Source organism: Myotis myotis, unplaced genomic scaffold, assembly GCF_014108235.1.
Source record: "Myotis myotis isolate mMyoMyo1 unplaced genomic scaffold, mMyoMyo1.p scaffold_m19_p_16, whole genome shotgun sequence".
NCBI lineage: Eukaryota > Metazoa > Chordata > Mammalia > Chiroptera > Vespertilionidae > Myotis > Myotis myotis.
In genome coordinates, this window is record NW_023416320.1 from 40,323,275 (window position 1) to 40,342,097 (window position 18,823).

Below are 18,823 nucleotides of genomic sequence, written 5' to 3' on the forward strand. Positions count from 1 at the left end.
ATCCCCTTTACCGAGAATATTTTCTTGTTTTATTCAATCAGTTAACTATTTATCAGCTTTGGGTGATATTAAAGCTTTGTCATATAGAGAATAGTCAGAAATAATTGAGCTCTGCTGTATACACCTAATTGGAAGATCTGGGATGTTCTTGGTTTTACATTCCTGAAAACCACAACACAGTGTTTGCTTCTTAGTTAAGAAATGCCCTTAATTATGAATAAAAAGATTATTTTACACTTTCTGGTGTTTTACAAGCACTACAGGTATTCCGTAAGAGACTGTAAGTCCAAAATAATAGAGTTTTGAAGCTAAAAAAAAAATGGAAGAGATTTTTTTTTTCAGCTTCCTAATGTTACAGATAAGTAAACAAACCAAATTTGACATATTCAAAGATAAATTTGAAAATACACAATTTCAGTAGTAAGGAAAATTTTGCCAGGGTCTAACATGTATTTAAATTACCCATAACTTCAGTACTTTGGACAAGTGCAAGCATACTTTTAGCTCCATTAATGTAAGAAAAGGAGAGGAAAATTTATCACTAATGGCCTCACCTGCAAATGTCAGAAGACATGACCCTAGGGAAGGGGCATTCTTAATACCATTGGAAGCTGGAGTGCTATTTCCAACAGCTCAGAACTAAAGTAGGTTTGGAGATAGGAGGGGGCAAAAGAAGGATGCTTATGGAATTCATTTTTCAATTGTTTTCAAATGCTTAAATCATTTTTAAAAATAATTTTATAATGCTACTTACAATTGTCAGTAGTAGGATGGTAAGACCATAGCTTCCAGCTTAGATCTGGACTTCCAGTGAAATTGCCTTTTCAACACCACCATGGTTTCATGTTATTAGTTTGCCAGAGGGCAGTGTGTATTTTAAAAATCCATATGAAATATAAAAAGTATCATGAACTGGTGTTATTGTCATTAATTAAGCTATGTAATGGTATGATAGCCAAAGACCAATTATTATTAATTTACATTTATTGTTGAAAGTATTATAGATGTCTCCCTTTTTCCCCCATTGACCCTCTCCACCCTGCTCTTGCCCCCCACCACCTTCACCGCACTATTGCCTGTGTCCGTGGGTTATTTTTTGCATTTCTCTTGGAAATCCATGCTTTTATGTCTCTGGATCTATTTTTCTCATCAGTTTATTTTGTTCATTAGATTTCACATAAGAAAATGCTCATCGTTAGACAAATTCTTAGTGACTAATGTTGGCCTTCAACTCTTATTTAATGTACTATAATAACATTTTTAAGCTATAAAGATTAAACAATTCCCAGGACATGCATTTTCAAATGATGTGAACTTAGAAAAAGCTCTAAATTAACTGTGGTCAAGGAGGTGCTTTTGACAACACAATCATTTTTAAGAGAGAAAACTATTTCCATGTCAAAGAGAAGGAAAAATTAATATGACTAAGGACTGTGTTTGTCTTGTGTACAGTGCTGATTTTGCCCAAGGTACTGGCAACTGGCAATATTAACTATTTCAAGCTACATTGTTGAGTGATTTCCAACCTTCTTTGAATGTCTGTTATTAAAGCAGGATAAGCAGGTATTCCAGTAGGAATCAGAATTGTGTATGCTCATTCATACTTTCCAAAGTATAGCAGCCAAGGGAATTGTCTGTACATGTCAGATAGCTACATAACTTGCAATTTCTACAAGTAAAACATTTTAGCACTAAAATTACTATATATTTCTAGGTTTACTTTTGAAAGTCCTTTGGTAAAATATTTATGATTTCTCTCTCTCTCTCTCTCTCTCTCTCTCTCTCTCTCTCTCTCTCTCTCTCACACACACACACACACACACACACACACACACACACACACACACACACAGTAGAGCCTCCAGGTTGAACTAGCTTAAAAATAACATTGGGGCCAAAGAATGTCAATTGCTTTCTGTTTCTTTTAGTAATAAAACTTCATTCGATGCTTTACTGGACTCCAAGAAGAAACAGCCTAGATGTAGGTGGAAAATACAGCGTTTTTCATTTCTATACACCTCAAGTACCCATCTTATAAAGAAATGGTAATTTTAAGTGGGGTTTGGCTTTAAATTAGTGCTGGGTGAATAGTTCAGGGAGGAAAAAAGCCCTTCAGGCCATCTTGATTTAATTTACAACCTGAATTTAAATAGAAATGTATAGAGACTAACCTACATTTAAATGGGATTGGTATGAATTACTGGTGGTCTTAAAACCTGACATATAATGTTGTGGCATAAAAATATACATTCCATGTTGTTATGGTAATATTTCTTCTAGGACAGCTATATTTTTAGTATGTTTTTTTTTTTTAAAGAGTCTTCTTGATTTGTGTTATTGAATTTGACCTAAACACCTATGCTTGAATAGATTTTTAAATAATCACTTTAAAAATTGTCACTAATTAATATTTATTAAATACTAGAGGCCCAGTGTATGAAATTCATGCACGGGTGGGGTCCCTAGCCCTGGCTGGTGATCAGGGCCGATCGGGGTCAGGCCGATCAGGACCGGGCTGGAAAGGAGGCGACGGTCTCTGGGCCGGGCACAGAAGGAACGGACACCGGATGCCGATGCCGCCATCGTCAGCGCCCTGCCACCATGCTGTTCCCTGCCTCCCCCCCCCCCTCCTTGCCACTCTGCCACTACAGTGGCCAGGCAGCAGGCTGATCGGGGCCTACCAGCCAGGGGGAGGGACAGGGCACAAGAGGTTGGCCACTGGCCCTACAAAGGAGGGAGCCAGCCCTCGGCGCCCCTGGGAAAGGGGCTGTGTCCGCCACCACCCAACCCTGGTTCCCTGTCCCAGCCCAGGGGCCGGCCCTGATCAGGCGATTAGGGCCTGCCAGCCAGGGGGAGGGGCTGCGGGAGGTGCAGCTCCTGTGTTGCAGCTCCTGTGTTGAGCGTCTGCCCCCTGGTGGTCAGTGAGTATCATAGCGACCAGTCATTCCGGTCATTCTGGTCGTTTTGGTCACTTAGGCTTTTATATATATAGATTGATAGTACATTTTAATTGCAGGCTTCTCTGTCTTAGTTCTTATATTAAAGTAATGTACAGTGGGGCTTTGACTTACGAGTTTAATTCATTCCAAAACCGAGCTCGTTAAGGAGCTCATTAACTCAAATTACTCTATCAACTCAATGCAAAAAATTGTCCGAGAGACAGCTGGTATCTCAAAAAACTTGTTAGTCGGGACACTCGTAAGTCAAGGCCCACTGTATGTCCCTAGTTTGGTCTTATAGTTTGCTTGATATATGTATTTCCCTCCTTATTTTTAATGGATTAGGTAGAAAATTTGTCATGCCATAAAAACAGCTTACCCATATAATATACTCAATTGAATTTTAGTCCTCGAAGAGACCTGAGTTATCTTCTATTTCAACTGACACATTTTATAAGTAAGGAAACTTAGCCTAAAGGATTTGAATGATATGTTTCAAATTTTATTTCAATTTCTAGACAGCAGATATAAACACAAATTTTTCAAATATAACATTTTGTTTTGTGAATTTGGGGCTGGTTGTATGTATATCCCCTCTAAACGGGATCCATCTGTAACTTCATAGGAAAAACTGACATCTAAGGTTGTAGCATTATGTGCAGAAAAGCATCAAATGACCTTGGATAAGGGTCTTAAGGTCTCTTCCAAGGGCTCAGCTGGGTGGTTCTCACTGGTCTCTCACGTGTTTGCAGTGACCTGGACGAGCACACTGACAGGTCTCCTGCCGGGGCTGGAAAAACCCCAGCAAGGAGCTCCTCCACGTTTCTCTGTCTCTGTGTGGTCTCTCCACATGAGCTTTCCAGCTACTTGTGCAGGGCTGCTGGGCTCACGTCTGCCAAGATGTGTGTCTTAAAAGAGAAAGAAGCAGATAGAGCCTGAGAAGTCTCACAGTGTCATTCTATCCATTAGAAGGGAATCGCTATCCAGCTCAAATTGAAAGGAAGGGAGAGGACTCAACTCCACATCTTGGGCTTTATAATCACTACAGTGGTTTCAGGCGTTTTTTTAAAAAGCCATCTAGGAACTGTTTGTTTTTCTTCTGGTTCTTGGTTACTCCTTGAATACGCGGTTGCTAGATTAGAAACTTACTGCTAAGTGTAGTTCCACTGTACTTGTGAACGAAGTGCCATGCAAGAACCTGATGCCCAAGATTGAAGACAAGAATTTGTCTGTCTCTCTAGGACAAACTACTGTCCAGGGAGCTCTACCTGGAAGACTGCTTGCTTTTGAGGGGTGACTCTCTAATCTCCAATCTACTGGATACAAAAGGAAATCAGCCTCTTGCTCATTTTCTGGGACTCTATAGCCAAATATTTTTGTCTTACCTAGTTGTTTGGGTAATTAATGACAGCAACTTGAATTATCTATAATAATAAAAGTGTGATATGCTAATTGGACCAGATGTTCTAGACGACCTTCTGGATGAAGCCAGTTCTGTGAGGGAAGCCCGGGTCCTGGGTGCCAGGGGGAAGCCAGTGCAGTGCGGGCAGCCAGGGAGAGGAAGGCCTACTCTTGCACAAATTTTGTGCATCGGGCCTCTAGTATCTTTGTATAATTACATAAAATATTTAATTATATAATTAGGTTTAGTTTAAGAATTTAAGAAATAGTATGCTCATGTTTAGCACCTACAGGGCTTGCCTGATAAATACTGAAGCATACATTTCTGATGTGTCTATCACAAAACCTGTCATCTTGAATATTTGACATCAGTTCAAAGTAAAATTAAAGCTTTTATGAAAATCAGCTAATTTTGCTGCTGATACAAAAAATACATTTTTGTATTTTTGCTAGATAATAAAGATGTCCTATAATAAGAATATTCTTACTCTAATCTAGTATAAATTTTGCTTTGGGGCTTTGAAACCATGAATCTGTGTATTTCGGATTCACAATTGTGTGAGAAGGCATGTTCATTTATAAAAATGTATGTGAAGGAATGAAGAAACTTCTCCCCACACATTCTCCGTTCTTTCTCTCTCTGGCATCTCTTCCTGTGAACCCACAGCCATGATTAGCTTTCTGTCATCCTTTCCAAATGAAACCCAGCAAACATTCTCCCTAATCTCTGGCATCTTAGCTTTTTAAGCTCCTGCCCTCTCTCTTTTCTTCCCCTCTGCAGTATTATTAACAAACAAGCCTCACTTGCTTTCCGGACTTGCTCTTTCCTGTCACTTTAACCCTCTGTGTTCCTGTTTCTCTACCTACCATTGAGCTGAAATTGCTCTAAATCTTGGATTAGTACTTAGCAGACCTCATCCTTCTTGACTCTGCTCTGGCAAGACCACACTGTCTGTTTTACAAATTAACAAATTGAATATGAAACCCACGATATGCAAAATCATTTCGGTAGTAATTTTGCAATTTTAAATATTTCTTTATAAATTACTTTTAAAGTGTGAATGAATCACCCTCATTGAATTTTGTATACAAGATGCATATATGTTTTATAGGATTCAGATTCAATCATTCATGTATTCAACAAACATTTATTAAACTTAGTCCACACGACACAGAAAATAGGGTTAAAGACACCAGCATGACTTGCCGGGAGCCGGTCCATCCTTGCTGTTTCAAGGGACCTGGCATATATAGCATATTGATCTTAATATGTTTGCTCACCTTCTTGGCACTATGTGTTTTAACCAAGGTCTCTGAGAAAGGTTGTTTCCCCAGGTAGGGATTTTCCCCTGAAGTTAGGGAGGGAATAAAACCTCTTAACTAAGTGCCAGGCGGGTAATTAATCACTTTAACTATGAACAATCATGCTTAAGCTACATAATCTTTACTCCCTGGAATGGAGATAAGAAACACCCTAACCTTTGTAATAGAGATTGATAGGATTGAATCAACTGGTATAAATACAGATGTAACAAGACAGCAACATATAGAACTTAGAACACAGAACTAAGAAGACAGAACCTACACAGGACCTAGAGACAGAAGAACTTCGCTGGAGAGAACATGGCAAAAGATCCTGGACAGAAACTGGAGACAAAACCTACAGACAGAACCTCCCGAGAGAACCTGGCTGAAGAACCTAGAGACAGAACCTGGCTACAGAACCTGGATAGAACATGGCAAGAGAGCCTGACTAGAACCTGGTGACCGAACCTGGCTGGAGAACCTGGACAGAACCTAGCAAGGGAACATGGCTACAGAACCTGGCTGGAGAACCTAGCGAGGGAACATGGCTACAGAACCTGGCTGGAGAACCTGGAGAACCTGGCTGAAGAACCTAGCAAGAGAATATGGACACAGAACCTGGCTGGAGATCCTAAGCAGAACTTCGCTGGAGATCCAGACCAGAACTTGGCTAGAGATCCTGGCTAGGCTGCTGATCAACTGAACGCTGTCTCTGTGTCATTCCTTCTTCGCCGACTCCATCCACACCTTTGGGGACCCCTGGACCTGCTGGGGTTGGACTCCGGCAATGACTTAAATAACTGTCCTGAGCAACTCAGTCTCAAGAAAGAGAGAAGCATATAGACAAATACTAACATTTCAGTGTAATAGCTGTTAAACAAAGGAGTCTAACAAAGTTTCAGGAGCTCCAAGGAGGGAATAGTTGGCATTTGAGAGAATGGGGAAGGTGTCAAGAATGCATTACATAAAGCTGGGTTGTGAAGGAATAGTAGGGGTCTGTCTGGCAAATCACTGGGAGAAGGATGTTTTAGATAAAGGAAACAATGCCAGAGAGAACAAGGAAGAGCAGGGTTTGCGATGGGGAACAGGGATCAAGGGTCTTGAACTTCATGGATATGGGGATTTGTCACATGTTGTTCATACAGCGGAATCACTTCAGTGTATCTGTGTCCACTTAGGTAATTCTCAACACTTGTTAGAGCATATTGGAGGGAGGAGAGATGAGGCAAGGACATTAAGGAAGCTGCTAGTGTAAAAATCTTGAGAGATGGTGAGCACCCAGACTAAGATGTTGACTTTACAAATGAATACAACGGGAGAAAACGTGAGAACTGAGCAACACTATATTTTGAAGAAATGTCCAAACTATACATATATATTAAATGTTGGTATCTGTATTTCGCTTTTGTTTTGAACTACAGACGTGGGATGTCGAGCTGGAGAGGTCTGCAGAGTCCTGGGCTGAAACTTGTTTGTGGGAACATGGGCCTGCAAGCTTGCTTCCATCGATTGGACAGAATTTGGGAGCACATTGGGGAAGGTATCTTCACATGTAACTTTTTGTTTCTGACAACATGTTTGAAATGAAATGCTAATTCATGTAGCACATTTTCAAAGGCTTGGTGCCAAAAAGGAAAACAAATAATCACACCAACACGAATAATAATAAAAAAATATATACGAGGATAATCAACAGTATTTGAGACTTATTTTTATTTTAAGTCATTGATATAATAGTAATGAAATGGGTATAGGTATTTAAGGTTAATACCTCACACAAAAATCTCTCTACCCTACTTTATCAATCTATTTTCAATATTTGGTTCTACATTTTCTCCAACTTGACTTGCTCTTTGTGGTTATTTTATTTCCAATAGATATAGGCCTCCAACGTTTCATGTCCAAGCATGGTATGATGAAGTGAGAGACTTCACCTACCCATATGAACATGAATGCAACCCGTATTGCCCATTCAGATGTTCTGGTCCTGTATGTACTCATTATACACAGGTATGTTTGGGGTACATTATACGTCATTTCTCGAAGTTGAATTTGTGTAACTATGGGAGAACATAGGCTAATGAACTTGTGTCTTTCTTATAGCTTTTGGTATGGTTATTAATTACATAGTTATTGATGTATGTAGAATAAGCTTAGAAATGTCTACAAACAATATAAGTAAGGATCAGGAAAAACTCTCTAAACACATATACTTAAAAAGACTTTATTGCAATGATTTTACATATGAAATAGTTTAAATATGGCCCCAATAACTTCAAGTGGGGAGAAGTTTACTACCTTCAAATTCAGGTATCATTATTTTTTTATTTTCCAAATAATACAAATATTGTTTTATTTACCACTGATATCCGGTATTTATCTGTGTGCAGCATTTAGTCTTTTTTTATTTTTATTGAATGCTTATATTTGGTATTGGGTATGTTTTAACTTTGAAATCACACACCTGAAGGCAGATTCAACTAGATAAAGCTCACCGCAGTTCAGAGCTTCCAGAAGACCTGTGGCTGCTTATTAGGGAAACTAAAGCGAGAATTTGTCCACTATGCCTTTGTGTGTGACAAGATCAGTACTGAACTCCCTAACAACCAGTGGCCCAATGAAAATGTCACACTGTATAAGAAATGTGAACACCACCCTAACCGGTTTGGCTCAGTGGATAGAGCGTCGGCCTGCGGACTCAAGGGTCCCAGGTTCGATTCCCGTCGACGGCATGTACCTTGGTGCGGGCACATCCCCAGTAGGGAGTGTGCAGGAGGCAGCTGATGGATGTTTCTCTCTCATCAATGTTTCTAACTCTCTATCCCTCTCCCTTCCTCTCTGTAAAAAACCAATAAAATATATATATATTTTAAAAAAAGAATACTTAAAAAAAAAGAAATGTGAACACCTGAATTTTGGCTCCAGTACTTTCAGTTTAAGATGAGAAATTCTGTTCCTTTGTTAGGTAAGCTTCTTCATGGAAACATTAACACAGAATTGAGGTTTGTGAGAATGTAACTTTTGAATTATTTAGTAAATGTATTCTGAAGATGCTTTACACTGGATAGCCAGATAGAGTCACTGAGCTGCTGCTCTGTTATTTTAATTGAATGAAGCACTTTCCCAAGCCTTAGAAAAAATATCCTTTTTGACTTTTGACATTGCCTCATTTCATTTTGAATGATAAAGGTTTGTTTCTCAAGTTGTGTTTTATACATTTCCCTCTCGGATATGTTGCGTCTTACTCATCTCCACTTGCCATTGCTGTTCCCTCCTGTAGGTGGTGTGGGCGACAAGCAGCAGAATAGGCTGTGCCATTAATTTGTGCCATAACATGAACATCTGGGGGCAGATATGGCCCAAAGCTGTCTACTTGGTGTGCAATTATTCCCCGAAGTAAGTAGACAAAAAGACCTCTTTCATATGTAAATTTTTCTTAATAACATGAAAATAACTTTATATTGCTGATTTTTTCTCATTTTCATTGTGTATTATTGAGTATACAGTTTTAACTCAGTTTACTTAATACAACAATAATTATGGTTGCCTGATGCATAAAATCGGTAATTCAAAGGAATTAAAAAGTTGAAAATACGATCCTTGTGAAGACAGGAGTCATAGCTGTGCCTTCATTTTTACTATGACACTGCATAAATATTCAATAATTTTGATTTGTTAGAGATGAACAACTGCAGATTAACTGAGAAATGCATTTTTACCTGTGTAAAGACCATTCAAATTATTACATTGAAAATATCACACAGTCATATGTAGGGTCAGAGCTAAGTCTAAAATCTGTTTTTATTAAAACAAATGGAATATAGATGAATACTCCATAGCAGAGTTTGGTGTTCTGCCAAAGTTTGATTTTGTAATTTTTAATAATATGTATAACAAATTACTTAGTATATTTCAAAAGAATGAGGCAGCATTTTACATTTAAACCAGGTAACCAAAAGATTCTGTGATGAAAGATATAAATGTCTTATATCTACACATCAAAATCACCACTTAGAAGATTCTTAAGCAGTACTATTTTGCAGTGTCTTATAAATGATGCTATTAGACTACCTCTGAAGAGTACTGATCATCTCTTTAAGGGGGAACTGGTGGGGCCACGCCCCCTACAAACACGGAAGGCCCTGTTCAGCTTGCCCACCCAGCTTTGGAGGAGGCTGTCGGGAAAATCTGTGCTACAAAGGTATGTGCTGTTGTGTCCTGGTGCTTAGTTTGGTTGATATTTTAATTTAACTTGTGCATTAATTGCTGTTTTAGAAAAAGCAGATGTGTATTTAATTACTCAAAAAATTTCCAGAACTCTATTTCAAACATTTTGAAGACACCGTTTAGAATATTTAAAAATATACTTCATAGTAACTCCGAGTATACCACTATGTGTTTAAAGGAAAATTTCATGATTATTCCAGATAACTTCTAATTGTACTTGGGAATTTTTTCCAGAGTGACAAGTATATTTACATTCTTTAAAGCGATCTTGATATATTGTTGACTGGAGTTGTCTCCATAACTAATCATTTTTTAAAAAAATATATCTTATTGATTTTTTACAGAGAGGAAGGGAGAGAGATAGAGAGTTAGAAACATCGATGAGAGAGAAACATCGATCAGCTGCCTCCTGCACGCCTCCTACTGGGGATGTGCCCGCAACCAAGGCACATGCCCTTAACCAGAATCGAACCTGGGACCCTTCAGTCCGCAGGCCGACGCTCTATCCACTGAGCCAAACCAGCTAGGGCACTAATCATTTTTTGAAGGAGTTAGCAATTTAACACGATTTTTAGCGCTTTAAAAGCTTTTGCCAGAATACTGATTCTTACTTGAACCATGCTCAACTGTACTGATTCTCTGCTTCTCACTGTAGAGTATACAATTTCTCATGCCAAAATAAGAAAAAAAGAATAGTATTGTAAAAGTATTATAAAAAGCAGTACCCTCAAATGCATTTGATGTCCTAAAGGTAACTACAAAGATGGTGTCCTACCTTTAGCACACGAAGATAAACTGGATTTGACAAAGCTTTGTGAAAGTCATCATGCGTCTGTTGGGCATCCATCCATGTGAACATGTTTTACTCTTGTACTTTTTTGTTAATGATGACTAAAAAAGATTAATGCAGACTAAGTGTATTAGAAAACCTATGAGTAAACGCATCCCCTTTCAGCACTCATAGAGAGATGTGCCCTTTTTTTCTTAATGACTCAATGCTCATTCACTAAAATAAGTGACCAGAAGTGACCATATGTTTCATTCTGTTCTATGAGCCATTTTTAATTGCTAGAAACATTTTTCATTGTATGTGAGTCTGTCTGTTCTCCGTCCTCTTTTCCCCCAAACCTCCAACCTACTTACCCCTCCCCCAGTGGCCACTGCATTTTACTTAAACCTTACTTTACCCTGATGTCCTTTTTCTAGGTTCTGACCCCTTCATATAATCCAACCTGGAAAAGATATTAAATTAAACGTTCTAAATGATTCTCCATTGTCAAGTTTAAATTTCTGCACATTGGATTTCCTTCTGAAAGAGGACAACCTTTCCAGGAAAACTGATGTTGTAATAAATAGCAAGGGCACATCGATCCTTCTTTAGTCTGAATTCCTTACGGGAGAATTTTAAATGTGATCCTCCTGAAAATATTGAGGATCATTTCCTTTGGGAAAACAAAATTCAAATTCACTAAGCCCTGACTTTAGTAGATCACTGGGTAGACTTCACAGTGCCTTATGAAAACTAATCACTGATCACATGAATTGAACCGATTCTCTGCTTTTCACAATACACGCAAAGGTTAGAAAAGACTCCATTTAAGAGCCAAATGGTAGCACCAATAAATCAAGGGCTCAAAAGCTGATGTGTGTTTTATTCACTCCAATGTAGACATAAGAGCACCTCCTTAAGTCAAAACCTGTGCTAAAAATGGGACTGACCCCTTTGAAACAACTTAGAGGGACCTGGAGAGTGTCATGCCAAGTACAATAAGCCAACCAGAGAAAAACAAGTATCACATGTTCTCACTTGTACTCGGAATCTAATGAACAAAATAGATCCAGAGACATTGAAGCATGCAACAATCTGATATATTTCCGAGGGGGCAGGGGAGCAGGAAGAGCTTAACCAAAGCACTTACATGCATACATGCATAACCCATGGACACAGACAACAGTGCAGTGAAAGCCTGGGGAGGCGGTGGGGGTGCGGTGGAGGGGTCAGTGGGAAAAGCAGGGGACATCTGTAATCCTTGGAACAATAGTAAATTTTAAAAAACAATAATGATTTTTCTAGTTTTATTTATTTTTTTATTTTTTTTTTAATTAAATCTTTATTGTTCAGATTATTACATTTGTTCCTCTTTTTTTTCCCCCCATAACTCCCCTCCTCCCAGTTCCCGCCCCACCCTCCGCCCTCACTCCCCACCCACTGTCCTCATCCATAGGTGCACGATTTTTGTCCAGTCTCTTCCCGCATCTCCCACACCCCTTTCCCCCCCAGGAATAGTCAGTCCATTCCCTTTCTATGTCCCTGATTCTATTATAATCAACAGTTCATTCTGCTCATCAGATTATTTATTCACTTGATTCTTAGATTCACTTGTTGATAGATGCATATTTGTTGTTCATAATTTGTATCTTTACCTTTTTCTTTCTCTTCCTCTTCTTAAAGGATACCTTTCAGCATTTCATATAATCCTGGTTTGGTGGTGATGAACTCCTTTAGCTTTTCCTTATCTGTGAAGCTCTTTATCTGACCTTCAATTCTGAATGATAGCTTTGCTGGATAAAGTAATCTTGGTTGTAGGTTCTTGGTATTCATCACTTTGAATATTTCTTGCCACTCCCTTCTGGCCTGCAAAGTTTCTATTGAGAAATCAGCTGACAGACGTATGGGTATTCCCTTGTAGGTAACTGAGTTTCTTTCTCTTGCTGCTTTTAAGATTCTCTCTTTATCTTTTGCTCTTGGCATTTTAATTATGATGTGTCTTGGTGTGGTCCTCTTTGGATTCCTTTTGTTTGGGGTTCTCCGCGCTTCTTGGACCTGTAAGTCCATTTCTTTCACCAGGTGGGGGAAGTTTTCTGTCATTATTTCTTCAAATAGGTTTTCAATATCTTGCTCTCTCTCATCTTCTGGCACCCCTATAATTCTGATGTTGGTACGCTTGAAGCTGTCCCAGAGGCTCCTTACACTATCCTCGCATTTTTGGATTCTTTTTTCATTTTGCTTTTCCGGTTGGGTGTTTTTTGCTTCCTCGCATTTCAAATCATTGACTTGATTCTTGCGCTCCTCTGGTCTGCTGTCGGGAGTCTGTATAATATTCGTTATTTCAGTCCGTGTATGCTTAATTTCTAGTTGGTTCCCCAATATAAGATCGAGGGTCTCATTAGTTTTCTTGTAGATCTCATTAAGTTTATCGGCGGCTTCTAAACAGTTCTTGAGAGACCTTAAAAGTGTGGTTCTGAACTCTATATCTTCCATTGACAATTTTGTCCTGTTTCTTTGTCTCCGCATTTTGTTATGCTTCCTTGGTGCACCCCCTAGTGGTCTTTGTTCGAAGTCTTATAGTTAAATCTTGATTGTTGTAGCTAATTCCAGGGAGGGTTTGACCTCCAGGCCAAGTGGCTATGAGAATCAGCTGTGTCAGCAGTGAGAGAACTTCTGTCCTCTAGGGAGGTGCTAATCTGGCATTTGCCTGAGGCTATCCGGCAAATGCCTGTGTGCGGGGCTTGGGCGGGGCGGGTCTCACAGGATCAACAGGGTGGGCCGGAGAGAGCAGTTATGGCGGCTCTCAGTCCTGTCCCCAGGGGCTCTGCCTCTCTGAGTCCCAGCACCCGCTGCAAAGCTCAGAGAGAAAGCTGCACTCGCTCTGACCGAAGCCAGACAGTCCCGCCTCTCCCGTTTGAGTCTGGGTCGCTAAAGACTCGCCCGGATCTGGAGCTCAGAGTCTGCGACTCCCTCCTGATTGAAAACGCCAACCGCGCCCTCCGCCGCCAGCCCGCTCCGCGCACTCCGCACCTCAGAATTTGACTTCAGCACTGCGCCTCCTCTGAGTGTCCGTATGCGTTTCTCTTTCCTCCTAGTTGTAGGACTTCCACTCAGCCAGCGTTCCTGTGGTTCTGGGTGATGTCCCTTCCGTTTTTTGGTTTCACTTTTGAAGTAGTTGTTCAAAGCAGCAAACTCCGGCGTTAACCTATGCCGCCATCTTGGTTCTCCTGATTTTTCTAGTTTTAAATGTTAAACAGGTGTGTCAAGATTTATCATTACTTGATCATTTGTACAAATTTAAGTGGGATTCATATTCCTTAACTCCATTCTCTCTAACAGAAGGATCAGACAGGTACTACACCCCCCGTGAAGAGGAAACCAATGAAATTGAACGGCAGCAGTCACAAGTCCATGACACCCACGTTCGGGCAAGAGCGGATGATAGTAACACGAATGAAGTTGTAAGCACGCAGCAAATGTGTAAGACTTCTGCATTATTTACGAAAATTTTAAGGTTTAGCCGGCCTGTGTGGCTCAGTGGTTGAGCAGTAACCCATGATCCAAGAGGTTACCGGTTCAATTCCAGGTCAGGGCACATACCTGGGTTGCTAGCTGGATCCCCTGTAGGGGATGTGTGGGAGGCAGCTGCCTGATGTTTCTCTCTCATGGATGTTTCTATCTCTCTATCCCTCTTACTTCTTCTCTAAAGTCAATAAAAACATGTTTTTAAAAAAGGTTCCCATAGGTGGCATATCCATCTATATTTTATCACCTTTAATATTTTTAGAATGGTAAAAGCTTGCCATTATATTGACTCTGAAGAATTATATAGCACCTTTTACATTTTCCACATTATTTTTTTTCTTTTAGCCCAAATTGTTTCTTGTGAAGTAAGATTAAGAGATCAGTGCAAAGGAACAACTTGCAATCGGTAATATTTATTATTATTATTGTCAAAATTAACTGACCAAAACGTCAGAAATATTTTCATTTTTTTGCTCACATTCAGAGAAACTAAATTTTGTCCCAATTTTCTTTCATTTAGATATGAATGCCCTGCTGGCTGTGTGGATAGTAAAGCTAAAGTTGTTGGCAGTGTATATTATGAAATGGTAACTATTATAAATACAATTATTTGGAGATAGAGTCCTTTCATATAATATTTGATTTTTAATGTGCAAAATAATTTATATAAGCATAGATATTTTTCTCAGAAATGCTTGTCAAATTTAAAGTTATCTAAATAGTAACTAGTTGTCTTTTATCCAGAACTCTAATATTTTAATATCTTTTTCTCCACCCCTTTTCACCAAGCAATCCAGTATTTGTAAAGCTGCAATTCATTATGGTATAATAGACAATGATGGCGGTTGGGTAGATATCACTAGACAAGGAAGAAAACATTATTTCATCAAATCCAATAGAAATGGTATTCAAACAATCGGGTAAGTACCTGAATGCTCTTTTGATTTTAAATTGTAATAATGAGGCAATAAATTATTTTGGGGCAAAGCATAGAAGAATTTATACAAAGAGAAACTGGTCATTTTCAAAGTTCATTTTGGCTACAACATTTCCATAGACAAAAAGAAAAAGAAGTATTGAAATGAAAGTTGAACGCTTTGCTTCCAAAGAACATCCTGAAACTCCAAATTTTTTAGAGTTTTATCAAGAACGCACAAATTTATAGTGGTTTTCATTGTGAGCCAATAAACTTTTCAGCTATGACAGGAAATATTGCAGAGAAGGCTTATAGATTTGCATATTCTCCCTGCCCCGTTTAGGGAAGAATAGTTTATTTTTTACAATAGTAACTTCGTTAATAAACTGAGATTAGTAGATAACAAAGAGCATTTTGAAAAGTCACTAAGTGTATATCACCTTTCTTTTGTTCATTTAAATGTAATTTAATCTAATACAAAAGCAGTGATTAACTTTTTAAAATGTTTCTCCTGTTAAGAACATGAAATGTGTTATTCCAAAACCCTGTATATTTTCATATATACTCTCTAAAGAGTAGAAAAATAGGGGCTTGGGAAATATTTTTGTAGTGTCTCTTGCTTCTGTGTGAAAAAAGAAACATTATTGAACCTCAGATGAAATGCCTTTTCTTAGGAAATGTGTCAGTTTCCTTTTGTACAGAAACAATTGCACAAAACTCCACAGTAAAGTTGAAATTCATAATGATAGGATTTTATTTAAAACCTTTGCAAATTCATGGAATGAGATCCTTTGTAGACAGTTTTGACCAAAAGCTTGATGTGTGGTAGTCAGCCATTACCCCCATTACTTTCAAGTATAGAAACATTTATTAACTGATTCATTCTGCAAATATTTAATAACTTCCTTGAATAAATAATAAATATTAGTCATTATTTTTAGTAAGGCAAACACTGGATGTTTGATTTAAAAACATTTATCCTATTTGTTTCCTCTTAACTCCTATTTGATTATGTTTATTATGGAAACTCTATTGAAATTGAAAGGTGTTTCATATTAAAGCCTTCCCTTTTGCAGTAGATGCTTTTCTGAAAATCTGGATATAGATAAACCTATGAAATTGTTGGTATACAATGGTATACCTATTTTTGTTTCCCTATTTTTTTATAACGCATATGATGAAGAGGAATTCATTCATTTACATTAGGCATTTTACTGCATACTAGGGGGATTAAATAATGCACACTCCTATAAGGTACTTATTATTTAGTGTTTTTATAACACTACCTTGTATTTACTGTTGTGAAAGATTAAATAGTTTTGAGATTGATAATGAAGAGATCATTCACTAATATTAAGAATGTTATTGATTTGGTTCATACTTGAAGGTAATATGGATTTAGCATAAAGTAGATGATGTATTCTTATATTGCTACTTATTTAGATATTTAAATAAGAGCGTTTAAGAAAAAAACAAAGTATTTATAGACCTAAAACATACAGAAGTTGTGTGGATGATGATACTTATAAGAAAACTAGAGGCCCGGTGCACGAATTCATGCACCAGTGGGGTCCATTGGCCTGGCCTGCGGGACTGGGCTGAAACTGGCTCTCTGACATCCCCCAAGGAGTCCCAGATTGTGAGAGGCCACAGGCCAGGCCGGGGGACACACTGGTGCATGATTGAGGCCGGGGAGGAGTGTGGGAGGTTGGCCAGCTAGGGAGGGACCGCAGGAGGGCTCCAGGGCGTGTTCAGCCCATCTCACTCAGTCTCGATCAGCCAGACCCCAAGAGTGAGCTAACCTACTGGTTAGAGCGTCTGCCCCCTGGTGGTCAGTGTACATCATAGCAAGCAGTTGAGCGTCCTTAGCAAATCATTAGCATATTACACTTTGATTGGTTGAACAGCTGACCAGTCAACCAGACACTTAGCATATTAGGATTTTATTATATAGGACTAGAGGCTTGGTGCACAAAAATTTGTGCACTCGGGGTGGGGGGGGGGTCCCTCAGCCTAGCCTGTGCCCTCTCACAGTCTGGGACCCCTCGGGGGATGACCACCTGCTGGCTTAGGCACGCTTCCTGGGGGGGGATTGGGCCTAAGCTGGCAGTCAGACATCCCTCTGGACAGCCCTCAGGGGATGTCCACTTGCCAGCAGAGAGCAGGCCTAAGCTGCAGTCAAACATCCTTAGCGCTGCTGAGGAGACAGGAGAGGTTCCCACCACCACCACTCTCCTGGCTCCCTGTGGGAGCGCACTGACCTGCAGTGAGCATCTGCCCCCTGGTGGTCAGTGTGTGTCATAGTGACCAGTCATGCCCAGTCGTTCTGCTGTTGGGGTCAATTTGCATATTAGCCTTTTATTATATAGGAGTGCCTGGCCAGTCTGGGTGAGGGGCTGAGGGTGGTTTTCAGGCTGGCTAAGCCCCCCAGCAGGAACCCTCACCCCATGAGGGTGTGGCCATCCTGGGTGAGGGGCTGATGGCTGTTTGCAGGCTGGCCATGGCCCCTAGCCACCCAAGCTCCCAGTGGAGGCTGGCTGGAAGTAGGTATCTGGGATTTATTTGTCTTCTATAATTGAAACTTTGTTACCATGAGTGGAGGCCACAGCCAGCTCAGAGCAGGCAGGAAGCTGGGCTTCCTCAATCGCCTAAGCAACCAAGCCTCCTGCTTGCTCCAGTTCCGTGGCTGCCGGCTGCCATCTTGGTTGGGTTAATTTGCATATAGTCGCTCTAATTGGCTGGTGGGCGTGGCTTGGGGCATAGCAAAGGTATGGTCAATTAGCATCTTTGTCTTTTATTAGTGTAGATGATTGACATTTTTGTTTTCATCTTCAGCAAATACCAGTCTGCTAATTCCTTTACGGTCTCTAAAGTAACAGGTTAGCACTTTTTTTCTATTTCACTTTCTTATGATTGTGTTGCGTGCTACTGTTTCCAAAGAATTTGCTCCTTGTTTGTGTTTGATTTCTGCAGTTCAGGCTGTCACCTGTGAGACGACGGTGGAACAGCTCTGTCCATTTCATAAACCGGCTTCCCACTGCCCAAGGTAACGTTTTCTAAATGTTCGCATTCCTGCTTACCAGTGAGCATGTAAGGTGCGTCTATCCTGTGATAACTGTTTTTGCCTGAAATTCTCGTGTCTCTAGGGCTCAAAGGGTGTGTGATCTCAAACTGCTAGGCAGCAGGCAGCAATGGGCTGTCACAAAGGCCACACATTCCTAGTGTTCTTCCCCAAGTGCTGGAGTAGCTTCCACTATTCGGGCAGCGGGCTTGTGCCTACGATCAGAGTGTTCACATGTGTACCAGACATCTGGCTCAGGCTGCTATAAACACGGATCAAATATGTTTATTATAAAAGTATCATCTCCTCTTACTAGCACTTCACTTATTTTGGTCTCATGAGGCTCACAGATTTAATGAAGATCATGGTGTGTTTTATAATCTTAGAAAATGTTGTAGAATTTCTTTTTCAACTATCTCAAACCCCTGTACTTATACATTGTACTTCATAGAAAGAAGAAACAGATTGCTAAGTAAATCTGGGAAATTTTAACCTTATGATATGGTGAGAGAAGGAAAAATTTTATATGTCAGTATTATGGCAGGCCCTCTCTCAGGCTTGTGACAGGTTTATGAGGATTGAATAGTAAAGATCACAGTGGAGCCTTTCAGCATGAATCCTCCCTGGAGGAGATGCTCAGTAAATGGTAATTTTATACCCATGGAACAATCTATAGCAAT

General features: G+C 39.7%; 1 protein-coding gene across 2 annotated transcripts in view; it reads left to right on the forward strand.

Moving 5' to 3' along the window:
- Nucleotides 1-18,823, forward strand: part of CRISPLD1 (cysteine rich secretory protein LCCL domain containing 1) — a 42,163-nt gene that overhangs the window by 13,203 nt on the left and 10,137 nt on the right. The window contains exons 3-12 of one of the 2 annotated variants that reach the window (XM_036337550.1): nt 7,067-7,185; nt 7,523-7,655; nt 8,926-9,041; nt 9,746-9,846; nt 13,981-14,121; nt 14,512-14,572; nt 14,687-14,753; nt 14,956-15,086; nt 17,918-17,961; nt 18,056-18,128. In XM_036337550.1, coding sequence (XP_036193443.1) covers nt 7,067-7,185; nt 7,523-7,655; nt 8,926-9,041; nt 9,746-9,846; nt 13,981-14,121; nt 14,512-14,572; nt 14,687-14,753; nt 14,956-15,086; nt 17,918-17,961; nt 18,056-18,128 — 986 coding nt within the window. Of the gene's footprint in view, nt 1-7,066; nt 7,186-7,522; nt 7,656-8,925; nt 9,042-9,745; nt 9,847-13,980; nt 14,122-14,511; nt 14,573-14,686; nt 14,754-14,955; nt 15,087-17,917; nt 17,962-18,055; nt 18,129-18,823 lie in introns of those variants that run through there. The other variant, XM_036337551.1, reaches the window with a different exon arrangement.